The sequence below is a fragment of the Dreissena polymorpha genome, chromosome 5 (genome assembly GCF_020536995.1).
Source record: "Dreissena polymorpha isolate Duluth1 chromosome 5, UMN_Dpol_1.0, whole genome shotgun sequence".
Taxonomy (NCBI): domain Eukaryota; kingdom Metazoa; phylum Mollusca; class Bivalvia; order Myida; family Dreissenidae; genus Dreissena; species Dreissena polymorpha.
This window is the reverse complement of record NC_068359.1, coordinates 30101091-30121756: the sequence shown is the minus strand read 5'-3', so window position 1 is coordinate 30121756 and position 20666 is coordinate 30101091. Positions and strand designations below refer to the sequence as shown.

The following is a 20666-nucleotide window of genomic DNA, read 5'->3' as shown; positions in this document are numbered from 1 at the left end:
TTTAACTTTTACAAGATAGCTACATGTATGACAGACTTAATATCACTCTGGCGTTTAAGGTATACTAATTTTTAATCAAATATATGTTGAGATCTGATATAATGTCTTAATTGCTCCGATTACAGTGACAAATTTATATTGTTGAATGTAAGAAACAACCTATACATTGGCAAAAAATGAAATATAGAATTGTTTAATGGTTGGCGGAGTAATAAATTGTTGTAAGTGAAATCTGGAAAAATAGTTTTTCCTATAAAAAAATTTAAATAGTTCATGCATCTATGCTCTTCTGACTTTAAATATTAAATTCATGACAAAGGATTTTGTTCATATATTAAGGAGCACTGGAATATTAGATGTAGACAATTTTGTCTGGTAAAAAGTTGTATATAAAACTCTGAAAAATACGATTTGTTTGTCTCGCTGTACAGTTTACTGAGATTGCATGGAACTGAAATAAAAGACATTTCAAGGTGCACATATAAATAATAATTAAAATGAGTTTACATGTAACCCATCAATTACAATCAGTGTGTTTGTTTATATTCGAAAATGTTTTCCCCCAAACTGCCACTAACGCACTTGAAGGTTTCCCTGAAAACCAGTGTTTTGCACTACTTTTGCCATTTTTTTGGCATAAAATTTGTGTTAAAATGCCTTTTTGAATTTACTGTGCAATGAACCTAATTGCCCTCCTGAAAGAAACACTGTTTTGTATATTATTGCATAAACTCTATCTATCTTATTATGAACTTTGTTAATAACTCCAGCCTTCGACAACTTTCCAAGCATAAATGGGGAACTGAATAAGCACCAGTTTCCTCATGCATGCAGGGATAAAGGCGATGAATATTTCAATCCACTTTTCAAATTATACCATCTGCGCTCTCTTGACAACAGCTTTATTATGCATATAGTCGCCGCTTCGTCTGTCAGTGCATGTGTGTGTGCGTCTGTCTGTCCGTGCAATTTTTTTTTGTCCGGGCTATTTCTCAGCAACTAATGACGGGAATTTGATGAAACTTTACGGGAAGCTTCACTACCAAGAGGAGATGTGCATATTATCATTGGGTTCTGATGGGATGATTTTTCACAGAGTTATGGCCTGTGAAATTTTCTATAAAAAATTATTGTCCCCCCCAACTACTGTGCCAGACGTTTCCTTTTATCTGTATATATAGTGCAATATTGTGAAAAAAAAACCTTTGGGGAGCATCACCATTCTCCGACGGTTTCTTGTTTTATTTGAAACGACAAATTGGACAATGAAGTTAAGGTTATTATCTCAACACTTTCAAAAGACTTTGCTGTAAATTAACTGTTTATATACTTTCAACATTTCTGCTTGATGCTTGAAATATGTCAGTGACAATATGTTGCCACGGCCCAGTATTAATTTTTAGAAAATTTAGTTGGAACGAAATAAGATAGATCTGTACGAAAGAAACATCTATGAAAACAATTACTTATTCTGACCATATATTCCATTGTCATGACCAGAAAACCAAAATAATTCCTCATTTCTTACTTTGTGCTGCTACATTTCAAATTTGCATTAATCCACTGTTTAAACACATTTTTAATCAAAAACCGCCTCGTCATTTCTGATGATGACCGAGTGAGGCATATGTAAAACACAAATGTTATTTTAATTTACTTTGGTATGTGTGATTTGTTTATGCAATAATAGCGAAAATACACATTTTCTCGAACATGATCATCTGCGGGCACTCTCAAAATCCGTTCCAGAACGGATTTTTCGAGCGCACGCAGATGATCTTGCCCTCAAAAACGTTTCTATCCCTATATTCTTATATAATTAAGCCCTTTAAAAAAAGCTGTACCAAAATATTATTGACTGTTACTTTTCAATGTCTTAATTTGTTTAATACCGAATTAATGTGTCAAATTAAAGAAAGAACTTCGTAACGCTTAAGAAGTCACATTTTTAGTCCAATCCGCATGAAACTTGGTCAGATAATTTTGTTCTTATGGTGTGTAAGCTGTGTTCGAACATGGTTGTGGTTTGTCTTAAAACATGGTCGCCATTGGGTGGGGCAGTTCTCATTATATGGCTATTGTCAAACCTTGTGTACACTGTAGAAGTCACATATTTAGTCCAATCCTCATTAAACTTTGTCAAAAAAGGTGTTCTAATAGTATCTCGGCCTAGTAAAAAAAAAATCTGTCTGATAAAAACCATATATAGCCACCAGGGGGCGGGGCAGTTTTCCTTCTGTTGCTACAATGAAACATTGCTTATTATTTTGGGCCACATTTACTGTCCAATCTTCACGAAACATGGTCAGAATATTTGTCCCAGCTGAGTTTGAAACTGGGTCATGTGACTTGAAAGCCATTTGGTCAACTTAAAGAGAAAGCTTGTTTACACTCTCAAAGTCACATGTCAATTAAAATCTTTCTGTAATTTGGTCAGAACATTTGTTTACTAATTATATCTTAGCCAAATCAAAAATTTAAAATGTGCCTAGAAATAGAATATGTATGTTTCATAAAGATCTTTAATTATTCTAAACTCGACTCTCTGCAAATCGTTAAGTGAGCACCTTAGGGCCAATGGCCATCTTGCTGCAAATCGTTAAGTGAGCACCTTAGGGCCAATGGCCATCTTGTTTAAAGAGATCATGAGACTAATCATGAGTGTACATTATATTCAGGAACAGAAATTTCACTTAATTGTACATTTTATTACGCATTTTGTTAAGACTGATTTCACCCAACAGGTCTGTTTACTATCATTGTTTAATAATTTGCTGTTCTAAGCACCTTATGTTCTTATTAATCACAATACAAAAATATCTGAGGCAGAAATGTTGTCATGTTTTATGCAAATTTTAAACTCTGTTATGTTGATGTTCATGTGATACTACATATATACATGTATATATTCTATTTCATTATTGTTTGTTCTACATGCACTGTTGCACTTTGTGATCATTGTAGATTTTAATTAATGTAAACATGTTACCACTTTTCTACGAGGTTTTTGAACTTTTAATAGAGAGCCAGTTGAGTTGTAATCTTCTGATGGCTGGTTGCAGTTGAATTTTTTACTATCATACATAGATTAACATTGTGAAGAGTATAAACGATTGCACTGAATGGGAATGTTACAATTACATATTCATATGATTTTTGTATGGAAAGTGATATTGTGTATAAAATAATGTTTTCTTCTTACAAATGTGCAATATTTTAATTTTATTTTCTGCATGTACATGATCTCAAATTTTAAGTGTTTGTACATGTAATAAATGTCAATAATACGATAATATTTAGAAAACAAATTGTCCCCACTACTTTTGGTTTATTAACATTCTTACAGTATGTAGATACATATAATTGCTTATTAAATAAATAAATAAATATTAAATAAATACACATATGTTTGTAAGTAAACAATTATTGTTTTTCACATATATGGAAAATCAAATACAACATAGAATATTGAAATCAAAAGAACCATGTTTAAAACTTATTGGTACTTCTTAGTGTATTTCATTATTTAAATTATTATGAAAATTATTATAAATTATTAATCACATTAATGTTATTTTCATAGTTTATAGAAAATGACAGCGTTACAAAAAGAGGCTTTCATGATCAGAGATACACATGCAGACATTATGTAACAGGTAGAATTAGAGGGAGCATCAGAGATACACATGCAGACATTATGTAACAGGTAGAATTAGAGGGAGCATCATGTACATGTAACAGGTAGAATTAGAGGGAGCATCATGTACATGTAACAGGTAGAATTAGAGGGAGCATCATGTACATGTACTGCTGAAATTCATTTGCATTATCACTACTAGTTCCAGCTTGTGGCATGCCTTATTTACAAGGTAAATCAAGTAATTTTAATTAAAAGTCAAGGGTCAGATTGTGATGTCGCATAACTTAATTGAGTCAGCTTCTGAAAGATAGCTGCAGAGATTTCAAACGATTTTGAAAACCAGGAGTCAAATTACCCTGTTCTGGAAAATGTCAGGGGTCAAAATAAGCACAGGGTTATTTTGTTTGGGCATACAAGTATGTGCATCAGCAAATTGTTCTTAGTATACATTTTAGTCAAGTACTATGTGATTTAATTCTTATTTGTACTATGTAAAATTTATTATAGATGTAGCTTTCTGGTAACATTTGCATCGAAATGATGCAAGGCAGTTACATGTATTATGGAGGATTCTGCTTTAAACAGTAAACTGGTTTCCGGATGATAAATAAAGAATGCTTAGGCCTAGGATCATGAAACTTTATAGGTATATTGATCATGACTGGCAGACTTTCAGGTCACAAGGTCAAAGGTCACAGTGACTCGAAACAGTAAAATGGTTTCCGGATGATAACTCAACAATTCCTAAGCCTAGGATCATGAAACTTCATAGGTACATTGATCATGACTGGCAGATGATACTCATTGATTTTCAGGTCACTAGGTCAAAAGTCAAGGTCACAGTGACTCAAAACAGTAAAATGGTTTCCGGTTGATAACTCAAGAACACTTCGGCCTAGGATCATGAAACTGCATAGGTAAATTTATCATGACTGGCAGATAACCCCTATTGATTTTCAGGTCACTAGGTCAAAGATCAAGGTCACAGTGACTCGAAACAGTAAAATGGTTTCTGGTTGATATCTCAAGAATGCTTAGGCCTAGAGTCATGAAACTTCATAGGTACATTGATCATGACTGGCAGATGACCCTTATTGATTTTCAGATCACTAGGTCAAAGGTCAAGGTCATAGTGACTGGAAACAGTAAAAGGTTTTCTGGATGATAACTCAAGAATGCTAAAGGCCTAGGATCCGCACAGGCTAATCAGGGACGACACTTTCCGCCTTAACTTGATTTTTGGAAAGGAGGGATTTCCTTGAAACTAAAAATACCATTAAAGCGGAAAGTTTCGTCCCTGATTAGCCTGTGTGGACTGCATAAGCTAATCTGGGACGACACTTTACGCACATGAATTAAGCCCAGTTTTCTCAGAACAAGACACATTTATACAATATTTGAAGTCATTTTAAAGCTTTAAAGTGTTTTAATGCCTCTTAAATCTGGCATGTCAGAATGATTGCTCTTTATGACTGTCAAAGTCTGTGGAGCCTTCGGTGTTTGCCAGTTGGTAAACAGTAATTTGTCACGAGCGATTTAAAATGTAAATAAATAAAGCCATATAAGTCTGGCATCTTTTTTTCCTCACAGTTTTGTATGCTTTTATTTTGTCTTAGCACATTTGTGTTTTACGGGGAACCTGATGGATATTGGCTTGTCTGTCGTCTGTTTGTGCGTTTATACATGCATCTGTTAACTTTTCACCTATAAAGCTATAAGCTTCTCTTCCTAAACCACTGATCAGACTTTTACAAAACTTAACAGCAATTACTGTTGGGTGACCCTATTTCAAAGTTTTTTAAATTGTTTAACAATGCAATCTAAAAAACACACAAAGGATATTAGATGTGCAACATATTCTAGTGGTCTCCCTTGTCAAAAAAGTGAGCAAAATCCGGTTATAACCCAGTTTTAAACTGGGTTTAACCCTGCGGTATTGGCACCGAGCTAAAAGCGAGTCTTTTAAACACACTTTTTGCTTACCAACTTGGTTTTATCTGAGTTGAATCTTGGTTTAACTCGCTTAAAGCCAACATAGTGGTTTTTTAACCGTCTTAAGTGGGTTTAAAGTGAGTTTTTTTCAGGCATCTGTGTTTAACTCTGCGGTATTTGCACTGTGCTAAAAGCGGGTTTCTCAGACATGCTTTTAGCTTACCGACTGGGTTTTTTAGCTTACCGACTTGGTTTTTTCTGAGTTAAATCTTGGTTTAACTCGCTTTAAACCAACAAAGTGGGTTTTTTAACCATCTTAAGTGGGTTTAAAGTGAGTATGATTTTCTACAAGTTGGTTTTTTGAGGTTTTTTAAACATGCTTAGACCAACTTCTGTCTGTGGAGTTGGTTTTAAGTGGGTAAAAAGTGTGTTTTTTATGTGAGCTATAAGCAGGCTAAACACGGTTTTTAAGTGAGCGAAAAGTGAGCTGAAAGCACGCCTTTGTTAGTTTTTTTCACAGTGAAAACATGCTTTTAACTCGCTTTAAACCTAGTTATTAACAGTATTTTATCTGTGAAAAAAACAAAAGCAATTTGTGCGTTTGGGTAAGTTGATTTTTGTGGGTTTTAACAGTGTTTTAGTGAGTTTTTTTTAGAAAGTAGGTTTTTTGTGAGCTTTTTGTGGGATTTTGCAGTGTGAAAAAAAATAATTTTGGACTGATATGTTCTAGAAAAAATGGTTTTTGTGAAGCAATTACAACAGTTCATTATAAGCCCCATGTGGTTAAAAGGGAAAAAACACAATGTGTACAAAAATTATGTTTATATGACAAAAATAGTACACCGCAAATTAATACAAACAGATTATTTTTACAATACATTATACAATAATAGACATTTATGGAAGATTTTAAAGCAAAAGGTTGACCGCAATGGACCACTGCGGGTGGAGTATTTAGACCGCAGCTGCTGCAGAGACCTGGATCTCAGCTGTTGGAGGTACCTGAACCGCAGTGGAATGAGGAACCTGGATTTCAGCTTATGGAGGGACCTACGGCATACGGTGTTGGGACCTGCACAGCAGCTACTGGAGAGACCTTGACCGCTAGGGGACCTGGAAAGCAGCCAGTGCAGGGACCTAGACCTGATCTTGGTTGGTGGAGGGACCTGGAAAGCAGCTGGTAGAGACCTGGAAAGCAGGCGCTGGAGTGACATGTACCATTGATGCTGCTTGTGTCCTTCTCCTCTTGAGCATCTCTTATGCCAGTTGATCTGCAAAGGATTAATACCATATCACTTTCAAAAGGGCAAGGCATTCTTCAAACATGTTGATTGGTTATGTTTTCGTTCCACTTAACTATGAAATATTGCTGTTATGGTAATCTTGTTGCTTTAATAATAATAAATTTAAGTTATTTGCTTGTTGTTTTTGTTTGTTTATTTTTGAAATTTTAATCCCTTGATCACATGTGACTTAGCACTTTTCATCAATTATTAAAAGAAATTGGGTTTGGTAGAAAATGCAGTTTGAAAATGTACCAAGATGCGTGGTCTCATTTGGCTGTGTGGTCTGGTGGCATTGTAAATGCAATAACCTGTATAGTTTACCTCTCAACAAATCGAGCTTTCTTGGTCAAGGACAGGGCGAGGTTTTCCCACTCTTGATCCCCTCAAGTTTGCCAGCTTGTGCAGGATAAAAACCAGGTTTAAAAGTCCATACATCAGGCAGGCGATGATGCACATTCTTTCCAAAGGATCTTCCCATCAATGTCTATTTTGCCTTGTGGCAAGAGTTTAACCTTCAAAATTAAAATATATAAGTTCTAATTAAGTATGAGGGAAAGAAATCCGTTCAGTAATAACCAGAAATAGATATAAATAAAATTTTAGATGACAATAACCATGAAACACAACCATAATTATTCACTGTACACAACATTTACACTTTTTCATGTGTAAGTTTATCTATTTTTGCTTCAAAATGTGTTGTTTATCCTTTAAATTGCAATACAATAACTTATCCATTTACATTTCCCAGTGACAATACATAAATATGATAAAGATCATAATTAATTCAATAAACTAAATAAAATAAGGGGTGAAGAAATGACAATACAAACCTGTTAAAACTGTTCTTCAGTATTCCAAAAACAACAACAGGCAGTTCAACCTCCTTTCCAACCAACTTATTATTGATTTCCACATTGCAGTAAAAAACACATTGTTTTCATCACACAATACTTCATGCTGACAGAATTTCAAGACATTTTACACTACCATTATAAGTCTTTCACTTCTTTATATTAATGTTGCTGAATTAAATTTAGCTCAATATTCAATTGCTGACACCAGCTTGTTTTTCAAAAGTTGTTGTTTTCAAAAAGATAACTTCCTCGGTGCAATAGCCAATCAAAAGCCTTATATCTTATTCCACACAGCCTTATCTCTAGGCAAACCCCATCAGTAGCCTTATCTGCCCCTAGATAATCTGTACCCTGTTTAGCTCTGAGTGCCTGACAGATTGTTATCTGTTTATTGTTAGTGGTGTGAAATAAGGGTGTTTTTAGGTATTGTCTTGTTATTTTGTTGACAGTTTATGTAACACAGGTCATGTTTGGCATTTTATTATTTTATTGCAAATTAAGAAAATGGATATGATGGTATCATATGCAAATATCAAAATCTTGCATAACTTATGTACAAAAATAAATAGATTATTTCCAAAATAATGTTTCCAATACCATAATTATTTAAATATGCAGATTTAACAAGTAAATACTGTTTTAAACAAATATAAACAATCATATGAGATTGTTTAAAAAAAATAAAAAATTAAGACATAAAACAATCATAAGATATTGTTTATAATAAAAACAAACATAAAGATAAAAATTCAAAGTGAAACACAAACTCTTTCATTTTCATGTATAAAACTAAGCTTGACCATTGTTATAGTTTTTGTCAGTGATACTTGTTGTCCATCTGTGAACCTGTGATGTTCTGAAAGAGCCATTTTCATCCAATATTCCCTAAAAATTATGGGGAGCACACAAATGTACAATAGGGACAATGGCAAACAAGCTGTAAAAAAAGCCCCTTTACAATTGACTTGTTTTATTTATGGCTATAAACATCAAACAAAGACCCAGTTGAAGAATTATTGTTTCATTGATGAGTTATATTAATAAACAAAAGACCAACTTGTTGAAAAGTGTGTTAAAGTGAGTCTTTAAGCCTCGTTGCAGCTCTCAACTTATTTACAAAAAGACCAAGTTAAACTCGCTTAAACCCACTTCTGTTAAAAAAAAGACCAACTTCTGTTGTAAAAGACTCGCTTATAAAACAAAAAGAAACACTTAAACACACATAAACCAACTCATAAATAAAAAGGCTCACTTTTGACACACAAAAAAACCGACTTCTTACAGAAAAAAACTCGCTTAAACACACATCTTCTTAAAATAACCAACTTTAAACTCAGTTAAGCACAGTTTAGCACACATAAAACTCACTTTTATTAGCAAAAACCAACTTCCGCTAAGAAAAACTCAGAAAAAACACAGTTTTATGTTGGTTTAAGTGTGTTTTGGTATGAAAGTGGGTTATTTTTTGACAAGGGCTGTTACTAAGTTTGTTAGAACATGCCCCTGGGTTTGAAGATAGCCATGCCCAAGGGTACACAAGATTGTATAAAATAATATTAAAATCTTCTCTTAAAAGACAAGGCCTAGAGGTGTAATATTTGGAATCATTATAAAGGTGGTCTTCTAACAACTTTGTTTGAATCATGATCATGACCATGGGGTTAAAACATAGTGTAATTTTAAGAAATCTTCTCCTCTGTAACTGCAAGGCTGAAATGTTTGTTATTTGGCGTGTAACATTGGATTGTGGTCCTCTACAAAGTTTTTTTCAAATCCTGTCCCTGGGGTCATTATTATTAACCCATCCGCTTTTCGCCCCTGGGTTAACTTTTTCCCCTCAATGTACAATTTTTGTTTATAGTAAAACTATTTAAAAAAAATCTCTTCTGCTGAAACTGCAAAGCCCAGAGTTTTGGTATTTGGCATGTAACATCTTATGTTATAGGTCCTGTACAATTTTACCAAATCATGTGCCTGTCCATTGGGGTCACCGGAAATTTGGTATTTGGCATGTAATATCATTTCAACATGGTCGTGTACCAACTAAAAAAATTAACAATCATGCGCCCCATGGGTTCAAAACTGGCTCTTCCCTGGGCGTTACTTTTGTCCCTTTTAAGTTACAATATAGTGAAAACTAAAACAATTTCCCTTTGAAACCGCAAGGCAAAGAGGTATGGTAATGGTAATGTTACATCAAACGGTGTTCTACATAGCTTTTTGTCAAAATCATCAAAAGATGCATAAAATGGATATGTTAAAGCATGGTAAATGTTCGATATTATTGTTCCCTCGCAAAAAACATGACTACAACCAAAATTTGCAAATCTTAAACAATTTTTTCAATGTTGTCAATTTACAAAATCGTGAACAGGTCCGTTTAATATAATAATAGTGCCTGCCAACTCGTTCTGACATTGTTCTGGGATTGCACTGACAGTCTATAAACTAATAATGAGCGAATTTTGAATGACAATTATATACTGACAATATGATCAAAACAATATGGCTTTCAATTTTGCATTGATTATCAAACAATTTCTAATGAGCTTGCAGCATCTGGGAACAAAAAAGACTGCCTGATATGGAAGCAAAATGGCATGATTTGACCCTTTCCCACTCAGAAGCAAAGTTTAAATGGCTATGTGCAAACAGCATAAAACCAGAACAGCCTGCAAGTTCTGGTTTTATACTGTTTGCTGCTCATCAGTATCTAAGGGTTTGAAATGAATCCTTAAAAACTTGAATCTAGCAAGAAAGGTCTTATATTAAATATAACTTTCTAAGAGACTACATTCATGCGCCAAAATACGTATCTAAGTGGTAATGGGTTAAGAGATATGGTAATATGCTGACATATCATTGTATTGCCAACATCTGGCTACAAAATGGACAATTTATTACATTGGAATAAAATAGAAATACTGGTTATGTGATCTAGACAATTTTGTCATAATTACAAGCAACTGATTAGACAAGGGACATTCAGTGGAAACACTGGCAAAATGATGAACCATATATTTACAGTATAAATAAAAAAAACACTGTTTTTAACAAAACACTTGCTTAATATCAGTTACTGTATTATACAAAACTGACTTATGACATTCCAATTTATTTATACAGAAAACTTTCTTGTGAGGCTTAAGCTGTTTAAACGAAAATGAAATCACGTCATGTCAGCAGATTTTTAACTTTTTGCAGGTTTCAATTAAACATGTCTACTTTAAACAGGTAATAACCCGTGTCCAACATGTTGTTTGTTTGCTTTTTAATTAATTGGGTATGTTCATTCTAGTGTTAAGGGTCAAGTTGGGTGTTGATGCTAAAACTGATCAACTTAAAACAGGTAATAACTGGTGTTAAACGTACTGTTGTTTGTTTACAATTACCTTCTATTGCTCCATTCAATAGGGTATTTGATGGAAGGCTAATACTAATAGCAGCCTCCAGCTACAGACGAACTTGGTGACTATGATTGTGTTATTGTTGCAACATAGCTGTTTACAAAAGTTCATTTGAGTACAGGCCTACTTTTAACTGGACAGGTGTTGCAGTGATTTAATCAGGATGCAGAATCAATTGGGTTTTTAGGGGTACACACGGGCTGGACAGAATGTAATCACACCATTAAGAACTTTATTTTTGCAAATATCTCAAGTTATTGAAATACATTTGCAAAAATCTATAGTTCATAAAAGACAGTTTTGCTTGCAGTTTGTGTAGATATCTTAAGGTATACGAATAAATCCGTGAATATGTCGGAAATCAGTGACAAAATTTCATATTGCATAGTGTTTTTCCCAGGAGGGAAAAGGGGCATGGCACATTACTTTCAAAAAAGGCATTTTGACGCACAGTTTTGGCAAAAAAAGGGCAAAAACGTTCCGTTTAAAACTGGTTTTGGGAGAAACATGTATTAAAATCACATCAGAGGTAGTGGTGGAAAACATAAAAAATAAACACATTTTATGGTAATTTACGTATTTAACTTACTTTGATTTACATTGATATATGTACCTTGCAATGTCCATTTCTGTGTCATACTTTTTCAATAAACTGTAAAACATGAGAAACATAATTAAACAATATATGCATTTGAATCTGATTATACACAGATCCACTATAGCATATTCATGAAAACATGTTTGTCTTATCCCATTTTCTTATTATTATCTTGATAGACGTTTTAACTTTGAGAGTAAACTGAAAGCTAACAATTGACCAGTCGCCAAATTATCGATCGCTCCGCCCACATAGTCACGTGGTCTAGTGATTAGAAAACTCCGACAAGCAGATCGCAATTATAGCGGATTACGTGAGGGAAATTCTATACTTTAATGATGTATTATGCCCTTTTCTATAATATAAATTATTAAAGCCGCACACTAAACTAAACTGCTTTGTAAAACGTTTATACAATCATAAATACTTTTGAGAGAAATGGCATAATCAAAATAAATGAGTTAACGGCAGACTGACTATCAAAAACGTTTCTTATATTATATAGGGAGTTGATGAAAAATCCGTTGTAAAAATGAGCATTTATTTCATATTGAATTTGAACTTGTATTCAACCGTCTGACAGTGAACCCGGTGGCTATTCATATATAATTTTGAAAATATTTTTATTAAATGCAAATGACATATCCATATCATGATGGGTTTTTTTTTTATTAAAAATGTTTAGATCTTTGTTTTATTGTGTTATTTTTAAAGACACCGATTTTTTTTATTTAGATATAAATTAAATTTTGATTGTAACCATAATTTAATACAGGCCTAATTTCGTGGTTTCATTAACAGATAGTCTAATATGAATTTTATTTCATTTATGTTTAATGCGAACCTGTTACATTTTACAATCAAAAAATGAAATGTTGGTATTACGGTGCTGTTCACGAACATTCGAATTGAAAACATTTAGCATATTATGCATTTGCTTATTTATGACAAGATGGCCCTTATATGTTAATTGCAATTTTCACATTTCTCCCCGTATCAATATATGTTGTATTAGAAATGTTGTTGTTGTATTATAAGCCGTACATTTTACACTTGAAGTCGCTCTAAGCTGGCTAAGCCGCGTTGAAATCACCTTTTTTCGTTTTTACTTTAGTTAAAACAATATTTAAGTTAACAATTTATAATGATTTCTCTTGTTTATGATCCACAGAAAATAAATATATAATTGGAAATCATTTAAGTAATTAAATAGTTGTCTTTTCTTGTGTACAGTACCTAACAATGCCTTAATGTTCCTTCATTCTGAGATCCACGCAACATACTGTTATTTATTTATCATCGACAATTACGCTGAGATTAATAAGCACGTGTGGCAATTATTATGTTGTCCAAACTGCTTAATAATATTGTGCATCAAACGGTATAACACGTTTTATAGAACACACACCTGGTGTGGTTAAACTATTTATTGTGTTTGTTTTCTCATTACTCGTTCATATGTTCAAAAAATAAAGATAAAATAATAACCTTTTATAAAGTATGTATAGCACCTACAATTTTGAATAATGATCAAACAGTAATGATCATGCATTTGATATAAAATCTGTGTAAACTCTTAAAAATTACGTCCATTCCATATGTACAACACGCTTTGTTTGTCGGACAAAATGGCGGCCAGATAAGCGTTGCTGAGGGGTGTGTGAAAAATCGATATCTGATTGGCTGATCGACAAAATGTGGGCGGAGTTGGCGACTGGTCAATTTGCAAACACTCGATCATTTCCATGAAATACATCCACTGAGTAGATTACTAATAATTATGTTGTTGGTACATGTATCTAAAACGTTTTTATGCGTCGTTGATTATAACAGGTATTTCATAAATCCATTCTTAATGTATGATTTCCATCGTCAAATCGATAGTAATTTGCCATTTTTGCAGAGAGTCACAATTTTATTCTTTATTGTCGGCCATCTTGTTAAAATTATGTAAGTGACAGGTGCGCATAGCAACGTAAAATCGTACAAAACGTCCGCCTTAAACAAGATTCACGTTTTGTTGACTTACTACATGTTTAAGTAATTGTTTCATTTCAATAATTAATTATCTCAAAGACGATAACGATAAAGATGTACCTTGTTAGTGTTCTTTTTTAATTTTATTACGCGTAAAAATATGTTTTGATACTGAATTATGCATGAAATGCACAATTTCCACGAGGATAACACCAATGTTTTCATCAAAAGTCCCCGAAGTAACTGTATACAATTTTATCGTGGAGGAAATACACATTACACGTTGAAATTAAATAATAAAGCTTTTGTGAAAATGTTTTATTCATTATTATGATAAATAAGCTATCACAAAACCTTAAACATGCATTTAGCAACATTTCAAGTTACTTCAGTATTTTGACCATTATCGTTGTTATTTTGACCCCTCATTATTTTGAGACCTTGGGCCATTTTTACTACTGGTTTTCAAAATCTACTGAAATCCCTAGGTGTTAGTTTACTAGATGATTTTATACATGTAGGTAGTCTTCTTAATACATATCTCATTGCAATAGTCGCAATTACATTAATGAACATATGTGTTTAAAAGCAATACACAAACAGACACAGTTACTTTTGACATTAAAAAAGTTAAGACATATCTATTTAAGCTCTGCAATGGCATTGAAAGCAATAAAGGCTTCTTGAAACCCTCTTTAGCAGTTTTAGTGGTGTTGAACCGGTGAACTCTTGGTCGCTAGACAAACACCACATCCACCAAGCCATGGCAACCCTTTGACAATTGCACAATATTATGTTTCGATAGAGTATTTGTTACAGTATGGTGCATATTCATCTAGACTGTCAAATAATTACTTGATTGATGATGCATTAATGCCACTGAAATGCATGCAAGCAAAGATTGCCGGAGAATCAAAAAAAACTTTTAAAAATCTTGATAGCTTAATTATGTTTGTGAAATTATATGCCTGCTGCCTTAGTCTAGAGATGGTGTGATAAACAATGTTGTCACTTAATCATGACCAATATGAACATTATTATATTATTATTAAACCATGATGTGACAATAAATAGCTTTTAAACACATTCTATGCCATGTTTGATGCCTGCATGGAGGGCTATTGTCAACTTCAAGGCACTATATAAGCAGCTATTAAGGTTACACACTCCAGTGTAGCGGATCCGTGGTCTAGTGGTAACACACTGGCTTCACAATCATGAGATCGCTGGTTCAATCCCCCGCTGCACCTAACCTACTAACTTGTCTTTCGCATGAGCATTAAACCGACGTGCAGTGTACTAGGTGCTATACACCGGGCACTAAAAGACCCAGGGTCACCTCTGGAACGGGGTGTCTCCTGTATCTTGCACTATCCCCCGTAACCAACTTACACGTCTTTCTGGGGGCGATGGCCATATGGGAGACAATCCCGGTGCACTCGATAAAAAAAAAACAAAAAAACAAAAAAACAACACACTCCAGTTAAGCTATAGAAGATGCAGGTTAAATACCATATTTGTTAGGAGAGAGTTTCAAAGTTTATTGTCTAGTCCATGACATGTACAATATAATAATACATACAATAACACAATCTACAAACATGCATGGCCAATCTTATAGATTTGTAAAAGACATTTAAGTGTGTAATATTACACTTAAAACTATTGCTTTTTTCTTTTCTTTTTTACAAATACATGTTTAAACCTACATCATAATGCCCCTGTTAACCTTATGTTAAGCACCTGTAATAAAATATTGAAGTTGGTAAAACACTGGTGATTGTAAAACTGGGTACTAATGCGCATAGTTAAAATGATGTAAAAAAAAGCGACTACCTAAGTGAACTGGTTTACAGCGGCATTCTGTATTTTAATAAAACAGTTATTTAAGATGGTTAAAAAATAAGAAACATTTGTGTTATAAACCACTAGTTACATTAAAACCTAAAGAACTATAATTGAGCCTTAAAGAGAATTTATCATCTTTAATCCTATATAATAGATTTTATACACAAAGACGCTCAATATACCTTCAACTTATGACTAGAATTTCTTACTATACACAAGTACATTATATGACAAAGATAATAAATATACTATCGCTACTATTTACATAAAATAAGCAACACTACTACTTATTTACACATGTAGAACTGTCTTCTTTGTAAAATTAAAAAGCAGGTTTTGGCTAAAATTCTTGTTAATCCTTCATTGATAAAAAGGGATTTCAGCTTATCGCTATTCGACATGTTCATAAAATTTGGAGTAGAAACAACAGCTTTTTCCACAAGATTATATCTGATATCATTATACATGCTACATTCTAATAATACATGACATTCATTTTCAATTGTATTATCTCTACAAAATGGGCAGAAGCGTCTGTCAGCCGGTAGTCCTTCATACCTGCCTGTCTCGAGGCGAATCGGAGCAACACCACATCTAAATTTACACAGGGCCGATCTATGACTCTTAGGGATTATTAACTTGCAATATTTCTCAACATCAAAGTTCTGCTTAAATGTACAGTAGCTTCTAAGCTTATTTCCACCTCCACCTGATACACCATTACTAGAGTTAATTCTCTGTAGCCAATCTACTTTATATTCATTTAACATAAACTGTTCAATGTCCTTAACAAGAACACCTTTGGATATAGGTCTAGCAACATCATAATGATGTCTAAGATTGCAATGAGATAGATGTTTTCGCACATAGAAAAACCAATTTTTACATCTTTCTGATTTGGTGCTAGCCCAGAGTGCTATGCGCTTGTTTAATCTAGAGGAATTGGTAGTGGAAAGACGGGCCCAGTAATTTGCCACCACTTTCCATTGGCGGATCATCAGAGGCTTTTTCTGCGTGAGTTAACAGAGAACCATGCAGCTGAGTTGTTATCTGCTGATAGCTGGCTGCAGTTACATTGTGTACTGTTGCACTTTGATTATCATTGGAGTTGTGAAGGGTGAAAATGACTGTGAGAGATGGTAATGGTATACTTATATAATATCATGAATTTTGTATGGAAAGAGATTTTTTTATGGATTTGTAATGTACTTTTGGATATGAAATCATGTTTTTCTCCTTAATGTTAAATATTGAAATTTTATTTTCTGTATGTACATGCAAAAAAATTTGTATGTGATTGTAAAAATTGTCAGAGTTTAAAAAACAATGGAGGGAAATAATGTTTGAATCCCTTTTGGTTTGATAGAATTCATACAGAATTTCAAGAATTTCTTATATATGTTTATAAATTTCAATAATTAAAGTTTCTTATAATAAAGTTATATATTTGTAATTTGTTAGCAAACTATTCTTGTTTACACATGTATGAAAAAACAGAGGCATACTTATAATTACTTATAATATTTACTTAAGGAAGCATGCACAACTTAAACTAGATAATTTTAATTGTAATACATTGTGGAAATTATTATGAAAATATTAATAACTTTTATGATTTTTGCATAATCAATGGAATATAAGTGTTAAAAAATGAATATGTTTTTTGGTATTTTAGATGCCCATAATGTACATAATGTAGAACAGGTAGAATAAGAGATCATCGTGTACTCTTGAAATTGATTTGCATGATCATCTGGTTTTGTCTTGTCAAATGCATAATGTACTTGTTATAAAGCACGGTAAATCGATTACTTTTAATTAAAATTCAAGCATCCGATTGTGATATAGCATAACTCAGCCTCTGCGAACAAGGGTTATTCTCATTTTGATGTATCTGTAATAGGAATAAACAGAATGATACATAACATTATGCATGTGTTTCATCTACTAAATTAATACTTGTTTAACTGACATTTATTCAATATTCAGGAGGAAAAATGAACTTAGTTCACTATTGCAATTTTCTAAATAGTATTATAATGATTTTTCAAAAACATATTTGAGTTATATTTTTCCAAACAATGAATCTTTTTTTAAAGGAGAAGTTCCCATTATTCCAGTGCTGATAAATGTGTATTATTGTAATGCCAAAATCATGAACAGCACCGCAATGTCGGGGGTTGTTAAATATAAATTTTAGGAATTAATGTCCCTAGGAACAAATGTCTAGGATTTGTCTTACATCACACTTAATTGATGTTAATGATATATAACCAATACAGGAGGTTACATTCAACATGAACAAAGTTGCATGCTTTTTTGAAAACTTTGGCTATAATTGGTAACATTTAAGATACAATTAATGACAGAAAAGTAATTTTCAAAAGTTTAAACAAAACATAAAATATTATTGTTAGTTACTATTATTGTTGTGATCATTATAAATAATTATGCAAATTAACTGGGGTTTTCTCAGTCTTGTATTGTTTATCAATAGGAACATCATTTAAATTATCACCACTAAAAAACACAGGTTTTATCATAATAAGGTCAACTAACAGCAAAGTGTAGCCTGCATAACTGACAGTTTATTGTTGGTATAACTATTTATATAAGCCTTTACTATCTGTCTGACTTTGCATTCAACATATTTAAGATGTCCAAATCCCACATCCAGCCATGGTCTCCACAATTTACTGGTTTGTAAATGAAGAGCAAATATTTACAGGCATTTGTTGATTTCACAGACCTATATGTAATTGATATATATTTTTTGTTTTCATTTTACATTTTGTTTATGGTGTAACAAATCAAATAGAAATTCTAAAATCTGTATATTGTACAACAATACTTATAATTTGTGTGGTTCAATTTAAGCTAAAACATTACAACATTATCTATAGTTATCAGTTTTAACATGCAATATAGTTTCAAGTTAAATGAGCGGTTATGAACCTTTGATGACCCGTTATCACTCAGGGTCAAACAGTTCAAACATAATTAACATAAATTATCAGGTTAGGGAAGTTGATCGGACAGTCATGCTGGCTGGCTCTTAGAAGCAAAATTATTTGTATGTGGGGATAGCTGCATTGTAATTTGAGGGTTGAGCTTGAGACTTGTATCTGCTTGACATTTCTGTATAACATACAATAGCTTAGCACTCAATCCATGAATGGTCTCGTTGTTTTGTCAGTTGAAAGAGGAATGAGCTGGGTTGTGGGTGCAGTTACTAGGTAGCATTTGTAGTCCAACTGCTCTGGTATGCACATGCTACAGCCCCCCCCCCCCCCCCCCCCCCCCCCGTTCACACATAGAAACCGCTTCTATTACGATCAAAGCATGGCCGATCGTTTCAAATCGCAGGAGAAAAGTAGTGGAGTCTTCATAAGCGTAGTATGATCGCGGAACAATCTTCATGATATAAGAGCTCTACGCTCTCGCCACGCTTATTTTGAACATGCTCAAAACAAGCATAGCGGAATTGTGGCCAACACAAATTGGTGTAGTGTCGTAAAAAAGAGAGTAGTAGAAGCGCCGTAATCATACAGGCATCGCGGAAGCATTCGTGGAGAGATCTTCATGATCGTAGTAAAAGCGCAGTAAAAGCTCTGCGTAGCATCTTAGTATGATATTGAATGTCGCGGCAGTAAACGCAGTAAGTGTTTGCTGTAGGCGCATTGTAGAACGGTCTAAATGAAGACCATAATTTGCCAAATTGCTAAATTTAAACTCCGATTGGCTAAGATCCTTTTTTCAATTCGTGGCTTGATTGGGATAATCGTCGTAAAGTCGCAGCTATGTGAGAACGGGGGGTTAACTACAAACTACTATACTTTACCATGTATTACTTGACCAGGTATTACATGCAGTTTTAAAGCCCCTAAATTGCAATTACATTAAATATTGATACAACGCTAAAAATGTATTTTATTATTCTAAATATCCATAATAGCACCATGTTTGGGATTGGCATTTTAAAAATCAAGTGCGCTTTATACATGGTAAAGAACGCTTATAAAGACTGGCCGAGCAATCAATAGGTCTGGTGAATAAATGTTTGAATTCCTTTTTAATTTATAATTTTTGAGTTTCAATTCTTAGAGCCATTAATAAATATCAATATAAATGCAGGCTTCTTCAAAATTTTCTATTTATGAAGACCTGAGCAAGGTCTTGGATTTGTTTGCACAATAATATTTGATAGTTATGCATGTAGATGTATTAAGATAACTTGAATGAGTTCTTATCATTAACAACATTTACAATATATAACTACAAAATGTATGTGATTGTCAGAACTTTTCATTGGCAATATGTGTATGATTTCTATAAATTATTTGATAGCCAAAAAGAATGAAACATTCAATTAAGCTATATTGACCCCCCCCCCCCATAAAAACTTAAAGAAGAAAAAGGTATACTCATTTATTCAGTTGTTTCCTATCTTGTACTCTAGCGTGCTGGAGTTATAAGAGCATTGCTCAAGGAAAACTGGGCTTAATGCATGTGCGACATTGTATGTAAAGTGCCATCCAAGATTAGCCGGTGTAATCCACACTGGCCAATCAGGGTGGACGCTTAATTTCTGCTATGATGGAATTTTTTGGTTCAAGAAAGTCTCTTCTTAACAAAAATCCAGTATAAGCGGAAAGTATCTATCTATCTATATCTATATATACTGCCAAGCGCCCTTTAGAGCATTATAGGCAGAGTGACATTATCGAGTTTGTTTCCTGGGAAGAACCATGCAGTACTTGCTGTCTATTGAGGAGATAATGAGAACGCTCCCCGCGATCTATAAGTATTGTCTCTTGATTATCCTGTGCGGACTGCAAAGGTTAATGTGGGATGACACTGAATGCACATGCATGAAGCCACGTTTTCACAGAACATCGCTAAGTATTTGTCTTAAATCACAGTTAGCATTGAAATTTTTAAGTGGTCATGATACCTGTAATTTCTTTCAACTTAAGCATTGATATTACATTGTATTTTATATTTTAAGTCCTCAATTTCAATCGTCTCATATAGTTCTATTTGTTTTTTTGTTGACCATTAATAACCCTGTTAAGCTTGCGGATGAAACATTATCATACGTCACCTTTTGTCACCTTTCGA

At 33.4% G+C, this 20666-nt stretch overlaps 1 protein-coding gene and 1 long non-coding RNA gene across 5 annotated transcripts in view; one reads left to right on the top strand and one right to left on the bottom strand.

Moving 5' to 3' along the window:
* LOC127880866 (prestin-like) overlaps window positions 1-20666 on the top strand; it is a 97752-nt gene that overhangs the window by 30901 nt on the left and 46185 nt on the right. Inside the window, exon 1 of one of the 4 annotated variants that reach the window (XM_052428337.1) lies at window positions 16582-16684. The exons of the other annotated variants lie outside the window; for them this stretch is intronic. Within the exon in view, the coding sequence (XP_052284297.1) occupies window positions 16669-16684 (16 nt within the window). The 5' untranslated portion in view covers window positions 16582-16668. Of the gene's footprint in view, window positions 1-16581; window positions 16685-20666 lie in introns of those variants that run through there. 4 annotated transcript variants of the gene reach the window in all.
* LOC127880867 (uncharacterized) lies at window positions 6299-9211 on the bottom strand. The gene is made up of 3 exons (XR_008049794.1): window positions 7692-9211; window positions 7180-7370; window positions 6299-6843 (listed from the first exon to the last, which is right to left on the bottom strand). It is a non-coding gene; the product is annotated as an uncharacterized LOC127880867 (long non-coding RNA).